General features: G+C 48.7%; 2 protein-coding genes across 5 annotated transcripts; one reads left to right on the top strand and one right to left on the bottom strand.

Annotated features, from left to right (window-relative positions):
• Positions 1-7: 7 nt before the first annotated feature.
• Positions 8-15,937, bottom strand: LRWD1 (leucine rich repeats and WD repeat domain containing 1). 4 transcript variants are annotated; one of them, XM_042025991.1, is made up of 16 exons: positions 15,870-15,937; positions 13,888-14,034; positions 11,720-11,954; positions 10,390-10,509; positions 8,952-9,104; positions 8,137-8,277; positions 7,144-7,485; positions 6,391-6,517; positions 6,035-6,144; positions 5,375-5,582; positions 3,804-3,876; positions 3,570-3,710; positions 2,809-2,903; positions 2,072-2,233; positions 1,278-1,402; positions 8-386 (listed from the first exon to the last, which is right to left on the bottom strand). In XM_042025991.1, exons 2-16 carry the CDS (start codon positions 13,965-13,967, stop codon positions 246-248), a joined length of 2,253 nt encoding a protein of 750 aa, XP_041881925.1. In that variant the 5' UTR covers positions 13,968-14,034; positions 15,870-15,937; the 3' UTR covers positions 8-245. The 4 variants fall into 4 exon arrangements, with proteins under 4 accessions (XP_041881925.1, XP_041881926.1, XP_041881927.1 ...); XM_042025992.1 differs by lacking the exon at positions 15,870-15,937 and adding an exon at positions 15,413-15,564; XM_042025993.1 differs by lacking the exon at positions 15,870-15,937 and adding an exon at positions 14,411-14,492.
• A 29-nt stretch (positions 15,938-15,966) lies between these two features.
• On the top strand, positions 15,967-18,106 carry ALKBH4 (alkB homolog 4, lysine demethylase). The gene is made up of 3 exons (XM_042025996.1): positions 15,967-16,068; positions 16,701-16,898; positions 17,338-18,106. The coding sequence occupies exons 1-3, from the start codon at positions 15,967-15,969 to the stop codon at positions 17,971-17,973; spliced, it is 936 nt and encodes a 311-aa protein (XP_041881930.1). The 3' UTR covers positions 17,974-18,106.
• The last annotated feature ends 1,998 nt before the right edge of the window (positions 18,107-20,104 follow it).

The following is a 20,104-nucleotide window of genomic DNA, read 5'->3' as shown; positions in this document are numbered from 1 at the left end:
TGCCAAGTGAACTGGTATTTTGTTTTATTAAGTGTCATTTCTATAAAACAAATGCACAAATTGTGAAAACTTACAGTAAAAGAAAGCAGATGTTTACAATGAATCGATGAATTTTAACAAATTCTTACCTTGTTCATTTTGTCTTGCACATAAAGCTGGTCTAGAAAACGTTCATGGGCACATGGGTAACAGTCACTAATACTGCACTAGGTCAAAGCACGGGGGTGAGACTGTGGCACAGGGCACTATGACTTCTTCCAGATCGCTGTTATGTTCACACTTGTCAGCACAACAAGGTAGGTGAAGGCAGGGTCTGCTACCACGTTGTTCACCAGGATTTCAGGAGGCTGCTCCCCGTTCACCCGCAGCTCCGGCCACTTGAGGATCTGTGGGGAGAACAGAGGGGGTGGTGGTGTGTCTGAGGGGGAGGTGGGTCCCTGGGGAACCTGAGGCAGAGGCTCTGCCCTTTTCTGAGGGGCTGGTGGAGCTGTGTGATATTCCTAAAGGGCCAGGGTTTAGTGCAGAGGGGCTTGAGCAGGGAGGGACGAGTGAAAACAGCTGCACCTCAGTCCCAGAGGAACAGGTTGGTGGCTTGGCAATGCACTTCCGAAGCCTGTGGAATCACAGAATTGTTGAGGTTGGAAAAGACCTCCCAGAGCATTGAGTCCAACCTGTGACCAGACCTTGTCACCCAGACCAGAGCTCTGAGTGCCACCTCCAGGGACGGTGACTCCACCATCTCCCTGGGCAGCCCCTTCCAATACCTGAAATCCCTTCCAGTGAAAAAATAACAGAACACTGGGTCACTTCATACCTCTGTCTAATGCAGCTCCAGACCAGTGGGTGAGAGCCTTTGGGAGTGTTTGTGATTGTCCTTTCAGAGGGACAGGCAAGGGAACAGTGATTGCCCCAAAGAGAACTGTCTCCAGAGGGAAATACTGGGCAGAAAAAGGGGGAGTGAGCCCTTTCCTGCCAGGGAATGTTCACTCTGGCTTCCCTCCCCTCCCTGGGGGATGTGGTGCCTGCACACCTGTGCTCCCCAGTTTAACCACTGTTTAGGGCCCTTCTAGGAAGAGCTGCAGGGGGTGACAGATTTGCTTTGCAGCTCCTCATTCCTGTCCCAGTGAACGGCCTTGGCCACGCTCTGGAGATTGCTTTTAATTGCTTGTGAGTGTCAGATGTGGAAACACAAGGCATGTTCTGGGATAAACCCGCTCAGGAGTGGGATCAGCTGCCCTGGCGTGGAAGGGAGGCCCCAAAGAGAACCTCAGACCTACCTGTGTGGGAGAGATCCTCCGCTCCGAGCGCTTTCCCTTGGCAGAGCCCCAGGCTGTGGTGTAGCTGGAGAGGTTGTACATCCACACACTGCCCTTCTCATCCCCACAGAACACGTACTCTTTTGCTGTGAGAGCAGAAGAAAAAGCTGGAAAACGAGTGTGGAGCTGGGAGTCTGTTCTGCTGTAAAGCAGAGATTCAGGAGAGCTGCAGGATCCCAATGGAGGGTGCCATATTTCAGCAAAATTCCCTTTCTGGCACAAAAATATTTATCTACCTTGCTCTGAAAGAACTCAATTCATTTGAAGATAAACCAGCTATCTTCAGTGTAGAAAAACTAGCCCTAAATGCTTTGGGATTTCTCCTGACCTTTTTTAGACTGGTTGTGGGAATTGCTGACCGGATCAGGTTTGTCTGTTCCTTGTCAGTCTCCAGCTGCCCAGTGTGTGACATCCCTGCCCACAGATGCACTCAGCATCCCAGTGCCTCCACAGGGCCCAGCCCTGAGCTCTGTGCTTTGAAAACCTGTGCAAGAAAGACCCCTCGACCCTCAGCTGTCCCCCCTTGGAGGGCAGATGGTGCAGCTGTAATTCTTTATTACACGTGTTATTTCCACCCAGCTGGTGCTGGGCTGAGGCTGCGCAGTGCTGGAGCTGCACTGCAGAGGGGAGGGCAGAGCTCCCTGATGGGCTCTGAGATCCAGGCCTCTGCTTCCAGCTCCAGGCTGCTCCCATGGATCAAAGGAGAGCCACGGACACCTGGGCAAAGCATTACCCAGGAAATGAGTGCTGCCTACCTGGGCAGGTGCTGAGTGTCAGGTAGGACATGTCTGTCGTGGACCACTCCAGCTCAGCCAGAATAACTGCAGACATTGTCCGTTGGCATCCTTTTTCCTTGGCATCAAAAGACCTGCTCCAGCTCCACAAGTATATGCATCCTGGTTTGGAGCTCTTGGAAACTAGGGAAGAAAGGAAGGGAGAGACTGTGTCAGCTGCTGAGAAGCAAAATGCATCGAGACAGAGGTGGTCCATCCAGAATATGGCTTTTAAAGACATGGGATCTGATCCAGCAGCAACTGTTTCCACCTGCTTTACCTTATCTCAGGATAATTGGAGGTTGCAGAGAGATTTTCAGTGCTATGCTTATGTTCCTGAGCTGCAGAACAAGCATAAGCTGTTCAGAAAGAGCTAGCCCATGATGTGAAACCCCCAGTTCCCCTGAAAAAAAATACTGTTGCTGCCAGCAGAAAGGGACTGTCCTCCCTTCCACATTGGCACTGCTTGGCCAAGTGTGCTCTCGGGGATGTGTCCAGCTGATTTCCAGTCCTGTCCAAGAACAGGTTTGCACTCTAGGCCACAATTTTGGGAAAGACATGTGACTCTGGGAGACAGCTCCATCCTGTGTAGCCCCCCCAAAGCTAAAGAAGAGGCTGTCACACCCTGCTCAGCCCCTCTGCTCGTTGTGCTGGCTTCACCCTGTGCACGCTGAGGTGCCCCACTGTTTTTGGGATTGGGCTGTTGTGTTTATACTCACCAACGACATCATCATTGAGAAAAGCCAAACCATCAACCCTGTGAGATGTTGTCATGCTTTCATCATCAGGAAACTGGAATATGGCTTCAAAAGGCCTAGAGCAGGGGGAAGGGTGAAATGAGCCAAGTCCTGAACAGCCACCCTTGAAAGGGCACCCGGGTGCAGAGCCCAGAAGGAAATTTGTGTATTAGTGAGTCTCTTGCCAAGCTCAGGTGAATTCCCCCTTGAACTTACACTTTTGTCACCTGGGTTTATTAATACAGCAGAAGCCTGTTTGCTCAAGAGCTTGCTGTTCCACTCCATCTCTTTTGCAGGCATCAGGGTTAGTATTTATCAGCAGGGCATGACTTTACTTGCTTCTTCCTCGTAATTTTTCCTGAGCTCCCACAGAGTGCCAGTTTCCTGGGTTACCTCATGTACCAGGAGCAGGGAAGGCCTCACTGTGAGACTGGAAATGGATCCAAAAATCTACGCTCCGTTACACTACCTGGAGATGACACGCCCTTAAGTTTTGGGGTATTGGATTACACTCCTGCAAAGCAGCCTGCAGCACCTGCAGACTGCAGCTGTCATGCAAGCTCTCAACAGTCCTTGAGCATGCTCCCATTTTTTCTGGCCACTCTGGGAAGGGGAGGATGTTTCAAGTTTGGAAGGACATGCTGCTTTTGCTCAGACCTCCTCAGTTAGAAATCAAGCCTTTGTTAGGACTATCTCTTCTTGTTACAGAAAGCAAATGCATGCCCCCAGCTTGTGGTTCTCACCTGCTTTTTTGTCCCTTATCCAGTTTTATGTTCCAGGCAAAGCAGCCATCTTCACAGCCTGCCAGCAGGTACTGCTCTGGGCAGGTGGGGACCAGGGCAATCCGGAGGGGGATAGAGGCTGTTTCCAGCACCAGCAGCTGGCTAAAAAAAAGCAGAGAACAAGCAGTTAAGTGGTGCTGTGAGGTGATAGTTACAGGCTCCTGGACTGGCCACATCTGGTTTTTGAACCTTTACCTTGCTTTGAAATTGTAGTCACAGTCTGGAATCCCAATATCCCAGAGTGCAATTCGCTTGTCATAGGATGCAGCTGTGGAACACAGAAGAGAAGCAGGTAGTGACACCGCTGCTCATCTGGCTCTTCTCGTGCTAGCTGGCAATTCTGCCTGAGTCATAGTCACCCTCTAAGGCTGTGGCACCAGAGAGCTCATTAAAGCACAGCAGCAGTCCCCGAGGCTCCAGCACTTCCCAGCACTGGCCCAGCACTTCCCAGACACTGTCACACATGCACAGTCAGTACTTTGTGTTCTTATCCTGTGCTCTAAGAGGGGCAGATAAAACAAAGTTTGCTTCCTGGTGTCCATTACTGAGTTGTGGCTTCACAAGGTCATTAGTTAGTGGCCCTCTGAGCTTGTTTCTGGTCAGGGCTTCTGGTGGAATCTAAAATATGAGCTCCAACCTCTACTCTCAGGCAGATACCACTTAATTCCACATATCCATGGCTTACTGTGTTCACATCCACAACAGCTCCCATTGGGAAAGTTAGGCACTGACAAAGGGTGAGAAACGTGTCACCAAGCTGATACACTGAAAGCAGAAACAGTTCTAAGAGATTACTCTGAGTAACCTGGACCCTCATCAGATGGCAGCCCTCAAACTCAGAGTTTGTTGGTGTCCTCTCCCCAAAAACAATGCAAAGGTTCTCCCTTTATTACTCTAAATTTTTCTATGAAATATAACAAGCCTTGCTGTCCACACCATTATATGGCTGTGCTACCAACCTCCTTATCCCTTCTACCAACCTCTTTATCCTTTCCTCTGCTTCTGCTTTTGGCACTCTTGAGCTTCTTCTTGAAAAGTACTGCCTATTCTAAAAAACATTCCACTTTTAATGGATCATGTAACACTCTAACCACTCCAGGATGTGGGTAATTGTAGGCAAGAGGAACAATGGGGTGCAGGTGTGGCCTGAATGGCTCTGTACCAACTGACTGTACAGCCTGACAATGCAGTTGCAATTTGTAACATGATGGTTTCATTACCAGTCCACGAACCACAGCCTCTGTGAGCCCTACCGTGTGTGGCACAGCTCTCCTTGACATCAGGACCTGAATAGAAATCTCTGACGAGGCATAGAACTCACATTAAAAAAAAAAAAAAAATCAAAATCAATTAAGTGCATGGTTGGATAAAATGAAACCCAACAGCCCATAATAGGGTGCTGTGCTGGAGGAGAGTCATGCCACTGCCTGGCTCCCAGCTGCCTGCTCTGCCATTCTCCTTACTCATCCCTGTGGAACAGATCCACTCCTGGGCTTGTTTGTGGCTAATGTGTGTGTGACAGCCACCCTGAGAGCCACCAAGGGAGAAAGAGGAGCTGCTGCACCTCAGCTAAAGAGCCAGGCTCTGGCTGAAACAAGCTGTTCCTGCTGGAGATTACTGCCACAGGAGAATAACAATGCTCTCTCCCTAATGTCCATGCCTTTTGTTCGTGTGTCCCTGCTTGCCCTGGTGACAATTCCCCCTGTTCAGGAAGCCCTGACTTTTCCACATCAGCACTAAAACTAGGGATTCTGAAGCTGACTTACTGAACAGGTGGGTCTCCTGGGTTGGGCTGAAGCAGACAGTAGCAATGGGCTTTTTGTGAGCCTTTATCTCTCCGTAGCAGAAGTCGGCTGCCACATGGATCAGTTTGACAATCCCTCTCCTCCCTGCAGCTGCCAAGATGTTGTGAGCTTTCTTGCGGTTGTCGCTGATTACCATCGTCAGGGTTGTCCATGCAACGCTGAAGAACTCCTGGGACAGAAGGAAAACAAGGCTGGGGTGACAGAGAACAGCCAGCAGGGTGGTGGCTGTCACCTCAGAGAAAAGACAACTGTCACAAGTGCTACTCAGGTGAAATGACACCACTATTTAAGATGGAGCATCAAAACTCAAAACAGCTCTCAGAAGAATGCAAACTACAGAAAGAGGATGTTTATTCCTCTGTGCTGTCAAGCAGGCTCAGCAGCCAGACACACCTGTGTGAGGACTGGCAAGCTGATCTCTTAAGCTAATAAAAAAATAAACCCAAACCAGGCGAAAAGGATGAGCATGATATGTTTATTATCTATCTTCATCTTCTTAACATCTGTCCACACTAACACTTTCAGACCTCTTTGTAATATATATTATGCGTGTATGTAATTACTACTGTAATTACTACAGATATTCCCATTCAAGGCTTACCCTTCCCACTTGCAACCCACCTCTGTAGCCACCTTATACTTTTTCAGCACCGTCCCTGTCTCACAATCAATCAGACAGACAGATTCCCCTCCACAGGTTGCCACAGTTCTGGAGGAGCTCACAATGGGATCTGAAAGAGGAAAATAATGGGTGAGAAGTTCCCAGGTTCAGGGATAACACATGAAGACTGCAGCTTATCACTGCCTGGTGCTCTCCCAGTCTCCTGTTTTCAAAATCAATGGAGAAATATGTAAGCAAGTCTCTTCCTGACAACGGAGACTACGGCTTGAAGGAGCAGGGGTCTAAGGCATGGAGTCCGCTGGGATTCCAGAGCCAGGTGGTTCTGGGAATCCTGCAAACCTCTTTAAGAGCTCACCTTTCCTGGCTCCAGAGTCTAGCACTGGCTCGAAGACACAGGACCAGAGCTGCGTTTTAAAATCCTCGCGGCTGTTGCCTTTACTGTGACACTGAAGAAAATGCAATGGCTCTGCACTGACATCCTCCTACAATAAACCATCCACATTTAGAAAATTCATTCCCCTGACACGGTTTGCCTGTGATTGCCTTGACAGAACTCTCTACTGAACACAGCAATCTGAGTTAAACTCAAGTATTTTTCAGCCCTTCTGTGCTACGGAGAAGAGGAGAGACTGAGGTGCCACAATGCTCAAGAGTCCTAAAGCAGCAGGGAACTGTTTAGCAAAGATGTGCCCAGCAGACCCCAGCAGAGAACCCCATTTCCTACTGCAGAGAAGCGTGAAAAACCCTTTAGATCCCCACTGGCCTGAGCTGAGGGGGAAACACCTTTCCCCATGCAGCCACTGGTTTGAGCTGAGAGCAAGGCTTGCCAGTCCCATTTCTAAGCACAGGCTTTCAGTGCACCACCTCAGAGCGCTGGTCCATCCATCCCCCAGAGGAGATTCACTGGCGTCTCCTGGGGGGTGCCTTCTCTCCCTTGATGCCTCTGAGAGATTTAAAACAATGACAAAAAAACCAAACCAAAACTCACAATATATTTGGCCAACTATGAGCTCCAAGCTCTGTGCAGAGCTCTGAAGAAACCTGAAGGCAGCTCCTCCCACTAAACCAAGAGGCCCAAAGCCAGTCCCAAGGGGGCTGATGGACATACCTTGCGCTTGGAATTCTTCACTGGGGTCAAGGTAACCACGCCGTTGTCCTGCTCCTGGCTTTTCTGTTCCCCTGTCATCTGGCTGGATCTTCTGTTGCTTTGCCCCTTGGGAAACTGCTCTCCATTCTTCTGTGTCCCTTCAGCTCCCTGCTCAGGGGTTGCCTCCTTGGCTGGTTGGTTCGATGTTCTCGGTTTGTCAGGAGCTGGGTCATCCTCCACATGACTGGATTTTCTGGGATTAACTGCAGCCTCCTCCTTGGTGCTTGCCTGGGACTTGGACCTCTTGTTTCCAGGGCTTGATTTTGAATGATTTCTTTTCCTCTTGCTGGGTGTTACTGTGACCTATAAGGCATGTTGTCATGTTGTCAGGTTCTGCAGAAGGTTTTTAGCTTCCCCGAGAAGTGCAGATAATTTGTAAGCCAGAGATATTAATTATTCACATGCAAGTACCCTCCCACGGTTACAGACTGGGTTCCAGGAATCAGCTAGCCCAGAGCTGCAGGGTTCCTAGAGGCAGAAGCTAATGAAAACCACACAGCCAGCCTCATTTTCAGCTCCCTTCCCTCGTCTCAGTTATTTGCAATCTACATAAAATGTGGAAAAACAAATCTGGCCCGTGGACCACAGGGGTTCAGTCTGCAGCCATTTCCAAGCAGGCAAACACCAGCAGAGTCTGGCCAGGCATCAGCCCAGTTCTCTAATTAAAACATCCCTTCCTAGAGGAGAGGTGGAGTGAGTAGGACTGCACTCATGGAATGTTTCAGGTCTCCTATGAGAATGGAAGCTCTCTCCTCTCACAGAGCAGCTCAACCTTCGCATTTCTGGGAAAGCTTCAATCTGGCTGTAAAGAAGGAGCCTGAGCTGTTGGATACAGGCTGGAGCCTGAGACTGCCCCTGTGGTTAGCAAAGGGTCATAAATGTGAACTGACAAGAGCTATTGAATTCTCAGGAAACAGAAAGAACATTGCTAATGTAACTGGAAAAATCACCTACCTGAGCCACATCCTCTGCAGCTTCCCTGGGGCTTTCTGTGCTTTCTTCCTCATTCTCATCCATCTTTTCCTCTGTTTCAGTATCGGAGTTTAACTCCAGACCTAGTGAGTATGCCAGAAACTCTTCTGCAATCATTTTCACCTGAGAAGCAAATACGTGGATATGTTAAAAAAGAAAGAAAAAAAAAGAAGACAAAAAAGCCACAGCATGTCAAGCTCTGATGTGTCATGGCACAAAGAGCTGCTTTGCTGGGTTTTTAATACTGCTCCCTCTATTCTGTGTGAATTTCACAAGTGGTGGAGGAGTCCCCAGCTGACATTACACGACCCAAGAACTTCTCTTTGTCATGGGCATCCAGAGCACACAGCTGTGGAAACAACAGCACAGCAATAAAACAAGACAAAGGAGAGATGGAAGCCTCAACCATGTGTATGAACATATAAATAAAACAAATGTTACAAACTAAATGGTGTCTTTCCCCACTGGGAGCAACTACACTTCTGTCATTATCTTTTCTCTTCCATCAAGAGTAAAGGTTGCCATTAAACTAATTTTCAAACAATTAAATATTAAGGATACTGCAGTCTGGTTAATTAGTACAAGTATCATTATTGCTTATGAATTAAAAACCGATGTTTAACGATAACCATTTCAACTTGGTGCTTCTGTAACTGCTTAACAAAGCAGTGAAGAAAAAGTGATACCACTTGTCTGCAAGAGCACCCAAATCCATGGAGTGTTTTAATCCAATCCATGCAGAACCAGGAGCAGGGTCCTTGCCTGAAGAGCAGGAGGGTGAGTGGGATGTGACCTACCCGCCAGCGGGTGAACTCGCTGAGTGAGCTGGGTCCATACACCACATTGGTCTGTACTGACTTCAGGAACTTCTTCTTGATGGACTTCACCTGCTCAGCTGTGTATTTCTCAGGGAGTTGGTCACGGAAGAATTTTTCCCAGTGAGCAGTAACCTAGGCAGAAAGACTGAGTTTATCCAACAGAAAAGCACAAGGGAACTTGTGAAAGCATTTGAGAAGTGGCCAACCTTGAGTGCTGCACCCTACGTGATGGCACCACTTTAATTTAATTATTCACGTTCAAATGACCACTTCAGCTAACAAGAAAGTCAGTTCCTCTGAACCAGGCTGGAGTGAGTGTGGCTCAGCAGGCATTGTCAGCATGGACCCATTTAGAGATACCTGGGCTCCAAAAGGCTGCTGAACTACAGGCACAACCACGTGGATGCTCACCTGTCAGCACAGTTTCCCATCGGAGTTTCTGGTGGGCAGTAACACATCCATCAGCATTTGGACCCAACAGACATTTTTACATTGAGGCACAGGACTAAGAACTGGGCAGGCAAGTACCAATAACATCAGGGAAAGGCATCAGGGCCCAAACACCACGAAAAGAACAGCACAGGGGGAAGAGTTTGGTGTCTCATTAAACAGCCAACCATGATCAGTTGTCTGGGTAAGAGGCTGAGCAGCTCTCAGAGAGACCCCTTGAGATACACGAATATTACACATACAACACTCAGCACAACAAGACATCCCGGTCTTCAGTATTTGATTTCTCCCCCCTGCTACACAGAAGGAATTAAGAAGATCAAGTAACTACAATACAAATGGCAAGAGAAGTAATACACAAAAGCAATCAGCCAACCAAACTTTTTTCATAACTGAACAATAATTTTGCTTAAGATCACAACAATGCCTTGTGGGGACAATCTGTCAGGAGCTAAACTGTGTAGACAGATAAGTGAAAATAGAGTTCTAAACATTCACAGCTGAAGAAGAAAGAACAAATCCTTGCTCCTGGTGTGTGCTGGAAAAAGCAAGATTATCCTGAGCTTGGTTTTGTGCTCCCTATTCCTGGGCCCTGGACAGTAACTTAAATTAGATGGGGAGGTGTTTGCAGCTGTTCTGGCAGCACCAGGCTTCTCCCATTTCTGAATGATGCTCAGAGAGACCTGAAAAACTACAGGATCAGACAACAGACCTGGCTGGCCCTGCTCCTGTCACCTAAACCAAAGGCAAATTGGCTGCACAGAACAGGTAGAGCAGATGCCAGCAGTGACCAGAGAAAGCAGCAGTAAGACATTTCCTGAGTGGCTCATTCTGCAGGCTGGGCTCAGACCATACCACAGGTATTGCAAACCACTTGAAGCTTGTCTGCAGCTCTGCCACTCCACTGAGCACAGGATTTAGTTATTTCTCAGGTGTTTGGAGGTTAAGGAAATATCCCACATCTTACCTTGCTGGTGAGCTTACGGCTGTTGACACGCCTCACATGGTTGGCCAGTTTGGTTATGTCCTTGCCATTGAGCAGACGAAGATTTTGCAAAAGAAACATTACTTTATAGTCATCATTGAGCTAGAAAGAGAAAACATTGGAGTTATAAAAGTTGTACACGTGGTACTTGCTTTACCTTTAGTCCTTGATTAAAATACAGCCTATATGAAAATGATATATTTCGTAGGGAAAAGCCATTTCATAAAATCTCCTCAGGATTTTCAACTTGAATTTCACCTTTCAGCTGTGAATTAATGTTCTGCTGTGAGCTAGGATCTTAAACTGCAGACAGAGCTGCCCAGCCCTCAGGCAGTGCTAGCATCCAACACAAGGTGGGGGCTGTGTAACTGCTCATCTGCTGGGCCTGAGTGCAAGACTGGGAGCTCTGTTCATATCCCTTAACTCTTTACACAGGGGAAGGCCTGTCCTGCCTCCAGTCAAGGAATTCCAGCAGGAATTCCTTGGGTCAGATGCATTTTAAGTCAGACAGTTCACCATACAGCCACACATATACTGCCATTGTGCAACAGCAAGTAAGCATGTGGGGATGGTGAGTGGCTGATGCCAGTTTACAGCACAAGTAAAATCAGTTTTGGATGTTTAACTTGTACAGTCAGCAGATCCTCTTGGGAGAAGTCGAAACCTAAACCAGATTAATCACCAAGTTTAAACCCTCATCAGAGGACCGAGGCTGCTCTTCCAGAGCACAAAGGGCAGTAAAACTAAGACAGATATTAGGAAATAAAACTAACATTAGATATTAGGGAAAAACTCTTTACTGTGAGGGTCATGATGCATTGGCACAGGTTGCTCAGATAAGCTGTGGCTGCCCCATCCCTGGGAGTGCTTAAGACCAGGTTGGATGGGGTTCTGAGCAACCTGGTCTAGTGGAAGGTGTCCCTGCCCATGGCGGGGGGTGGATCAAGATGAGCTTTAAGGTCCCTTCCAAACCAAACCATTCTGTGTTTCTGGAAGAAGGACATCTCTACACAATCATTACCATATTTTACACAAGTATGAGCATAAAATACTGTGCCTGATAAGCCATCTAAGATGGAACTTTGGTCTAGAGAATCAGGAGTTCAAGACACAGATTTTAATATCTGAATGGTTTTGGGCAAGTCACTTCTGCAGACTGAGAAACAGTGGCACAAAGTGGTTAAATGTGGCACGAAGGCTGGCTGCTTTCTCCAATGCCCTTCCACTTGCTGCCCAAGAACAATATATAAGAGCTTTGCACAACTGCTGTTTGTTTGCCTCTCTGTTTAGTGTAAGGAGGGGGGTAACTCACTGTCAAGTACACATTGTTCTCGTAGGTCAGCTCCTCAAGCAGAGGGAACTGTTTCAGAGCAGTTACATCTTCCAGCTTGTTATTGTTGCAGTTCAGGACACGCAGATCAGGCAGGGTTAGGCTGTTGGGGAATTTGTCCAGTAAATTATCAGAGAGATCAAGTTTCTGCAGGTGCCTCAGGCGGGAAAACAAACGTGGGTCTAAGTCTCCAGTCTTCAACTGCAGCTTGGACAGGCTGAAAATAAAAAAAACCCCCATGAACTATCTGCAGCTCACTGGAACAACAAATGCTGATTTCACAGGATACAAAGTCCCACCTGGTGGCACCTCAGTCCAGCACAACTCACTGGGTACATCTGACCAAACCTGCTTTTTCTGGCGGCAGCATTCTGGATTGTGAGCACACTGCGGGGAAGCCGATGTGTCTGAGCTGACACCATCAGAGACTCAGGTGTCTCAAAGTACAACTAGCCTGCAATTCAGATAATCTCCTAGGGGTAACTGAGCTGGCTGGGAGCAGTGAATTACCAGAAAAAGTTATTTTATAGAAAAAATTACTACACCTCTAAGAGGTTTGGTATTTTGTTCCTGTGCAATGTTGATTCAACAAAACAAGCTGTGGCAATTCAAGACACTTACTACCCTGTCCACAGAATGTACTACATTCATTATTTCACAGTTCAGGCCAAGTGCAGAGCATGTTCCCAAATAATTTGGCTGTTTTCAAAGAACTAACTTGACCAAAAAAGCGATTTTTCCATTTCTTTTATAGCGAGCTTTGCTGCAAAAACTTCCAATGATAAATGTGAATATAAATGAAATCTACTTAAATCCCAAGACTGCCACCAAACCAGAAGAACTCTGTCCTGGAAAGAGGAAGTGGTACAATACTGATGAGGGGAAAAGAAATATCCCTGCTCCACAAGAAAGTGAAAAGTACCTTTTATAAGCAGGGTCATTTATATTGGGTTAGATTGTTTAGGTGAGCTCCAAAGGGAGGTTCCAGTCCTGGCAGCCAACATCTCGTGAGGGCACAAGCTTGAGCTCCTTTAACAAACAGAATCTCTGTCTCTAATGATTAGTTAAAAAAATAGACTTCTAGATATTAATGAAGTGTGAATAAATGAGGCAAATAAATCCAGGAAGCAAGATCCTTTCTCCTTCACTTGCCATCTCAGAAGTGTAACCAGCCAGCCAGAGCTGGTAAGAAAGGTTGAGGAGAACCCAGCTGGCTGCAGAGCTGTGGCTGTGGTGTCATTTTGGGGAGAAACTCAACGGTGTTCCCCAAATAGACTTTCTGAAATACGACCCTTCAACATCACAGTACGAAGCTGCATGGAGAAAGCCACACTCCAAAAATCCACATCTCCCCATCACTGTGTTACCCAGATTACTGCAGCTGATACTCCTCAGAGAAATGTTTAAGTTTCTCTCTAAAAATAATGATTTTAGCACAAGGCAAACTGAAAGAAATAACTTTAAAGAGTACATGTGAAACCCAAACCCCCTGACATCAGCAACAAAAACAACAAAGGCGCCAGCCAGAAATTGGCCAGCTGAGTCACTTGGATTGGCCAGGTCTGGAACAGTGAAATTCCACTGTGTTAAACATTTGGAAAGATACATATTTGCAATGACCTCTGTTCAGGATCTGAGTGACAAAACTGTTTCTATTGGTTTTTAAGTGTTTCAGAGTTTATTCTCTCCCTCTGCAATGTTTGAGGTACTAGGATAACTGGATTTAGATGGGATGGAAAGTGATGGAGGGAGAGGAAAATGGAAAGGAAATAATGTAAAAAATACTTTAAAAACCCTCTCAGATCTATGCTGGAAGATTCTCTTATTCACATTAAGCAATTGCTAGCAAAGATACAAGGGCTTTGGGGGTAGGGATGATATCTTGGGGTTAGGAAATCAGGATCCAGCCCTGAGCAGTTTCACAAAATAGAAATGGCAAAAAAGGGTAACATCTGCCAATAACCTCCCTAGTGAATGCAGTGCCACCAGTGCTCACTGCTCCTGCACTGGAAACGCCATCTCAGTTCTGTGCTTGGGATCTGTTTCTCTTTTTTCAGTAAAAAAGAGAAGAAAAGGGGAAGAAAGAGAGAAAAAGGAGATTGTCCAGCTTGAATTAATCTGGAATTTTCCATGGGCCTGTCTGTACTTACTTCAGGGTCTCGATCTTCCGAAGCCTCGTAGATCTTGGAACTGCCCTTTCCAAAAGAAGTTCTGTAGTAATTTTGGACATTTTTAATCTCCACCCCGCTGCTGGAATCACTAATCAGTCAGCTGTAAGATGTCTTCTGGTTACCTTCCTGGTAAAACAAATGGGAATAAGAGGAAATGCTTTCAACAGCTCCAAAGGCAGAAAAAAAAATTTATGAGGTTATCTACTGTTTTTGCTGCTGTGTTGGAAGTCACCTTTGTTACTTGGCTGAAATGAATATGGCAAAGACTATTATTAGACTGGGCACAGGCTCCCAACACGCTGATCCAATCCATCTCCAAAACAACAGGGATACATCCCATGGCTGTTGGAGTGACAGACTTGCTGCAGGTGAAAGCTGTCCATAAGTGATGGCACTCAGGATCAGGACAGCACCACAGGTACCTGTTTGTGCCTCTCCTGGGCTCTGCTCCAGGAATTCCAACACTCTTTCAAACGAACAGCAGCAGTAAGAGTCAATACACCTGCTGTGAATGTCTTTCTCCCAAGAAAGCGACACTGCGCTCACTGGCCTGACCAGCTGGACAGACTCTTGGCTGACGGCTTCTAGATTGCCAAAAATTTTGGAAAACTGAATTAATCAGCGGAAATTTAAACACCCACCAATCAAGGACATCATTTCCTCACCAAGGAAAAAGAAAATCAACAGCATTCTGTGTGTTGTTGTTGATTAACTGATGTTTCAGTACACAAACACACACACACACACGGAGGGATACACCAATATTTGGAATAACAATGCTGACAGAGTCAAAAAATTGCCATGAAATTACTGGTTCAGGGGTTACCACTCTTCCTGACACAGATTCCAAGAGAGGGAAATAAAAAAGAACAGAGCTCCAAGGCTGGGCTCGCTCCTGTCTTTCTGTGTTAGATCAATGCTGCCTAAATGCAACTCTAGCACATCGTGAGGAGCACATGGGGCACTGAGCCGTCCTTGGGTTTGCTTTCAGCAGCACCACACACCTATGGCACCTGCAACAATTTGTGGTGAGCAACAGGGCACTACAATATTGTATACACTGAAATATTGTATACCCTGAAATATTGTATACAAGCACAAAGAGCTGAACTGAAAACCAGTTTAAACAGCAGCTGTTTGGGATTTGATCCTTCAAGCGACAGTGCTCTTGCTGCGAGCCAAACCACAGGGTCAGGCTGACCCAAGCAAACCTCCTTAAGATCTTGTGCCTATAATAAAAATGTGTCACCAGTGACTGTGGATGTTCCCATCGCCCTCTCTTTGCCACACTGACACCCCAGACACAGCTGTGACACGGCGGGAGCTGCAGGGAAGGCCAGACACGGCAAATCCCATCCCCACAGCATCACGGGTGATGCTGCAGAGAGAACACTCGGTTACCCCGGGGGCTGGTGAACCCTGGGGTTCTTTCAGTGGGAACTGACCCCCTCCTGCCCCACCGCAGCTCTCGGGATGGAGCCCCACAGCCAAGCATCCCCCTGACCTGAACGTGTTTATTCGGAGCTGCCCTGCACCGCCCGGCTGGCGCAGCCCCTGGGCCGCGATGCCCCGGGGATGGCAAGGCCACGGATGCCGGGATATCCGCCCACGCTGGGCCGCGGGGTATCACCGGCTGCGGGAGCAGGCCGCGGCTCCGCCCGTGGGCAGGGCCGGACAGGGCCGGGCGGGGCAGGTGCGGCCCCGGCCCGAGGCCTCGCCCGTCACCGCCGTCTCCGGACACCGGGCGCCGCTGGGGACGGCGCCGGCCGCGGCCTGAGGCGCCCCCGCGGGACGTGCTCCGCGCGCCGCGCCTACAACTCCCAGCGACCCCCGCGGCGCTGAACAACGGCGCGGTGCCCGGGAGCGCCGCGGGGGCTGCTGGGAGCGCGAGTCCGCCCGCACCCCCCCCTCCACTCCCGCTGCCCGGCCGCGCGGCCTGCGCCCGGCCCCGCTGCCCTCACCTGGAAGCGGCCGGGGAGGAGGAAGAGGAGCCGGGGAGGAAGGAAGGGCGGGAGGAGGAGCGGGAGGGGGGGTTGTGTCCTCGGCGCAGCCGGCGGGATGCAGGCGGCAGTCGGCGGCGGAGGGCCGGGCTGCGGCTGCAAGGGGATCCGCTCCTGCCTGCTCTGCGAGGGGCCCGCGCCGGCCGCTCCGCCCCCGCAGGTACCGGGGAGGGGGCGGGGCGGCGGGAGGAGCCGGGGGGCGGCGGGGGGCGCCGGCCGTGGCCCCTCGGGGCGGGGCGGCTGCGGGACCCCCGTGCCCGGAGCGGGGCCGGGGCCCCGGGGGCCGCAGGGCTACACGACGGGGGAAAGGCAGAGCCCCCCCGGCGGTGAACAATTGTGAATTCTTCACCTCAGTAGCGCTCGGAAGCCGACTCGGAGCTCACCTGGAGCCTCACGTGTTACATTCACATTCATTTGTTACAGTTTAGCCTTGTGGCCTGCGCGATTTTTATCAACTTTCCTTATTCAACATTTATTGCTGTGACAAACCATATCTCTGCAGCAATACCCACCATTATTCTCCTTATACCTGTGGCGCTGAGGATCATCGGTTCTTGCCTGCCTCTCCAGGATAAAGACATCACTAGGAAAGAAAAGTGGCTTCAAGCAAGCAGCACAGTGATGCTGCAGCTGTAAAAAAAAGAGCAGGGAATAGTTGTTCCCCAAAAGCAGCTGTGAAATTTCTCTTGTCTCCAAGAATCCTGTAGTTTTCATGCTGCAATACCAAGGTTGCAGGGGCAAATAATGGAAATATCTTATTGCTTTTCTTCTTTTCTGTTGATATTTCCACAGGGAGAAGATAATTTCACTTACTGTCCAGCAACAGGCCTAGCTAAAGGAAATGAGCACTCGGAATTTGCTGGCTGGGCATTTCCCTTTCCAGGGGTGTTCCTGGTGGAGGAGTTCATTAGTGAAGATGAAGAGTGCGAGATAGTGGAACTGATGGATCGAGATGACTGGAAACCATCACAGTCTGGCCGAAAGAAACAGGTTGGACTTTAGAAGCACATCTGATCTTAGATCCCTCTGGAAAAGGAAAGCTGTTTTCAGCTAAAACCCAAAATATTGAGATGTTTCATTAAGTGTTTTCCTTTGAAAGCTTTCCCTGAAATCAATGGCAAGAATTACCTGCAGTTAAAATCAACCTATTGCAAAAACACATGATAGCTGCAACAAACAGTATCTGATGGTGTGTGTTCAAGCATTAAAGTTCACACAGTCTCCAAGGGAAAGAAATGGGTGTTTAGATTTGGTTTTACTTTATAAATCCAGAGAGATTAATGTAGATTCACTGAGTCCTTTTGCAACCTGGCAACCAGGTCACTGGAAGAGATGAGAACAGAACTCTGCAGGAGCAGCCTCTCCAAAAAAGACTTGGCCTAGATTTTCCCTTTACACCAGCTTTTTCCTCCCTCTTCTTTTCCAACAGGACTATGGACCCAAAGTGAACTTCAAGAAACAAAGGCTGAAAGCTGGCAGCTTTACCGGTTTGCCAGGTTTCAGCAGAAAGATTGTGGCCCAGATGAAGGCCTGTGCTGTGCTCAGTGGTTTCTTACCTGTGGAACAGTGTAACCTGGACTACAGACCGGAGAGAGGCTCTGCCATCGACCCCCACTTTGATGACTGGTGGCTCTGGGGGGAGCGCCTGGTCAGCTTGAACTTGCTGTCAAAAACTGTGCTCTCCATGTCCTGCGATTCAGAGGACACCATCCAATTATTTCCCATTTCCAGTAAAGAGGAATTAAGTCCCCCTGGATCTTTCACGCAGACATCATCGTGCAGAAATTCAGGAGAAGGGGGAACCAAGTGCTTTTTGTCCCCAAGGCTGGTTCCGGGTAAGGAGGTGAGTGTGGCCATCCCCTTGCCCCAGAGGTCGCTGGTGGTGCTGCACGGGGACGCGCGGTACAAGTGGAAACACGGGATCCACCGCAGGCACATCGAGCACCGCCGCGTCTGCATCACCTTCAGGGAGCTCTCCGCGGAGTTCAGCGCCGGGGGGAGGCACGAGGAACTGGGCAAAGAACTGCTGCAAGTTGCTCTTTCCTTTCAAGGGAGACCCGTGTGACCACGAGGTTGCGTTTTGTTGGGAGATGTGTAAACTGAGGTATGGAATTTGTATGACTTGGTTTATTTCTGAGGTGGGCGTAAGGAACCAGGTGTGTGCAGAGATAAGCTCAATAAAATGGAAATTTAACAAACAGAAGTAAAAGGGATGGGTTTTGAAGCTTCCTGGGCAATGGGAGCTTTTAGGCCAAAGTCAGAAATGAGAGGTTGAATCCATTAGTTATGTTGTAACAAAAAAGCAAACAGCCATTTCCTAAACACTTAAATTAAACCGAGAAAGTTAGAAACATTAAACAGAGTTATCAAGCAGCCCTTGACACAAATCCAGCCCAAGCCCTGCCACAGATTTTAAGCTTTCCAGACCCATACTTGATTCTGTCAGACTGGTCTGAATGTTGCACCAAGCTCTGGGGGTACAACTATCTCCTCACCCACCTCAGATAGGTCCTTTAGAGACCAGGTCTCAAGCAAGTATCTCTCTAAAGACAGTACAACACACTGAGAACTAATTAAAGTAATTATCTTTGCTGAAGATTCGTGCTCCAGCAATGAGGATTAATCATAAATTTCATGTGTGACCTGTATCTTCTGGGACCAAAGAGCAGCATTTGCAGAGGGCCAGTGCTGACTCTTCGGGCTTGGACAGAGATCAGACCAAAGGCCTGCACAGACTGTGTTATTTTCTGATCATTTGTCATCTCTGAACCCTGCTGTCAGCTCTCAGTAGCAAGAGTCTGATTTTGGGAATTAGCTGGGCAACAGACTGCAACCCTGGCAGCTATCATTTATTTTCCTGGCACCTCCAGCAGTCAGGTTTGAATCATGCCTCGTACCTAAGATTCAAGCAGTCATTTGCAGCAGAAGCTGATCTGAGGCCATCTGTCTGCTCTGAACAAACTTCTGTGCTCTTGAAAATGAAGTTGTGCTGTGGAGGAAGCGTGATCCTTTAATAAACACGGCGGTGCCATGAAAGCCCTTCAGCACAGTCACACCTGCAGCAGTAAAACACCACCTTGCCACCACCAGGCAGTGCTGCCTGGCTTTAGTTGGGAAGGAAAGGGGACAGATCTCAGCATCCCTGCACTGCTGTGCTCTGCCCCAGAAGTACTTCCTTGGCACAGTGCACAGGATTTGCTGCACAGTAAAGCACTCCTGCCACAGGCACTGCCCTCTGCTTTGGGCACTGCCAGGGAGGAAGCTCTTCACCCAGGACAGGAATTAGATGGGTCAAGCAGGATATTTTTTATCAGTTTCTGCCCTTTGTGGGCTGCAATGAGCCAGGTTCAGTTTAGTGCTAATTCCAGCAGAGACCTACTAACAGGGCTCCCATGGGAAGTCCCAGACTCCAAACCTCCATCCAGGTGGGCTCGTGAGTGTCATCAAGGAGCTCCAGCAGCAGTTCCAGCAGTCACAGCACATCCCCTCTGATGCAACCTCTTCACTGCAAACACAGACACACAACAGGCAAGCCACACCTGCTCACAGCGAGCTCTGTCCCAGGAAATTCCTCATAGGCTGCAACTGGAAGAAGGTAGATGTAAACTAGATATTTGGAAGAAAATTCTTCCCTGTGAGGGTGATGATGCCCTCGCACAGATTGCCCAGAGCAGCTGTGGCTGCCCCATCCCTGGAAGTGTCCAAGGCCAGGTTGGAGCAACCTGGGATAGTGGAAGGTGTCCCTGCCCATGGCAGGGGGTGGAGGAACTGGATGATCATTAAGGTCCCTTCCAACCCAACCCATTCTGTGATTGTCCACCCCACTCCCAGAAGCAGGGAGTGCTCTGAGAGCAGCAGTTCCTTACTTTTTTCTGCAGCCTGGTGCCCACAGAGCTCAGCACTGTCAGGATGTCCCCAGGACAGCACCTGGAGCTACTGTTGGAGCAGAGGGACTTTGTCCAAGCAGGAGGAGGAGGCTGCCAGCCTGGCACAGACACACAGGGAGGAAACCCAGCACAGGCTGTCACAGAGAGAGCAAACACTGCACCTGTATCCTCCTCACCCTTCAGTTCCAAGCCTCTCCACAGGCCTGCTCACCATACTGCAGCAGTCAAGTATTGCCATTAATGTTTGGCCCAATTTCCAATGCTCCCTTTTACATTTATATTGTGCTCTCAGGCTGCTAAAACACTTTC

This window comes from Corvus kubaryi, unplaced genomic scaffold, assembly GCF_017639235.1.
Source record: "Corvus kubaryi isolate FWS band 111438036 unplaced genomic scaffold, C.kubaryi_AGA036_p1.0 37284, whole genome shotgun sequence".
Lineage (NCBI taxonomy): Eukaryota > Metazoa > Chordata > Aves > Passeriformes > Corvidae > Corvus > Corvus kubaryi.
Note: the sequence above shows the minus strand (reverse complement) of the source record. Positions and strands in the feature narration are given on the sequence as shown.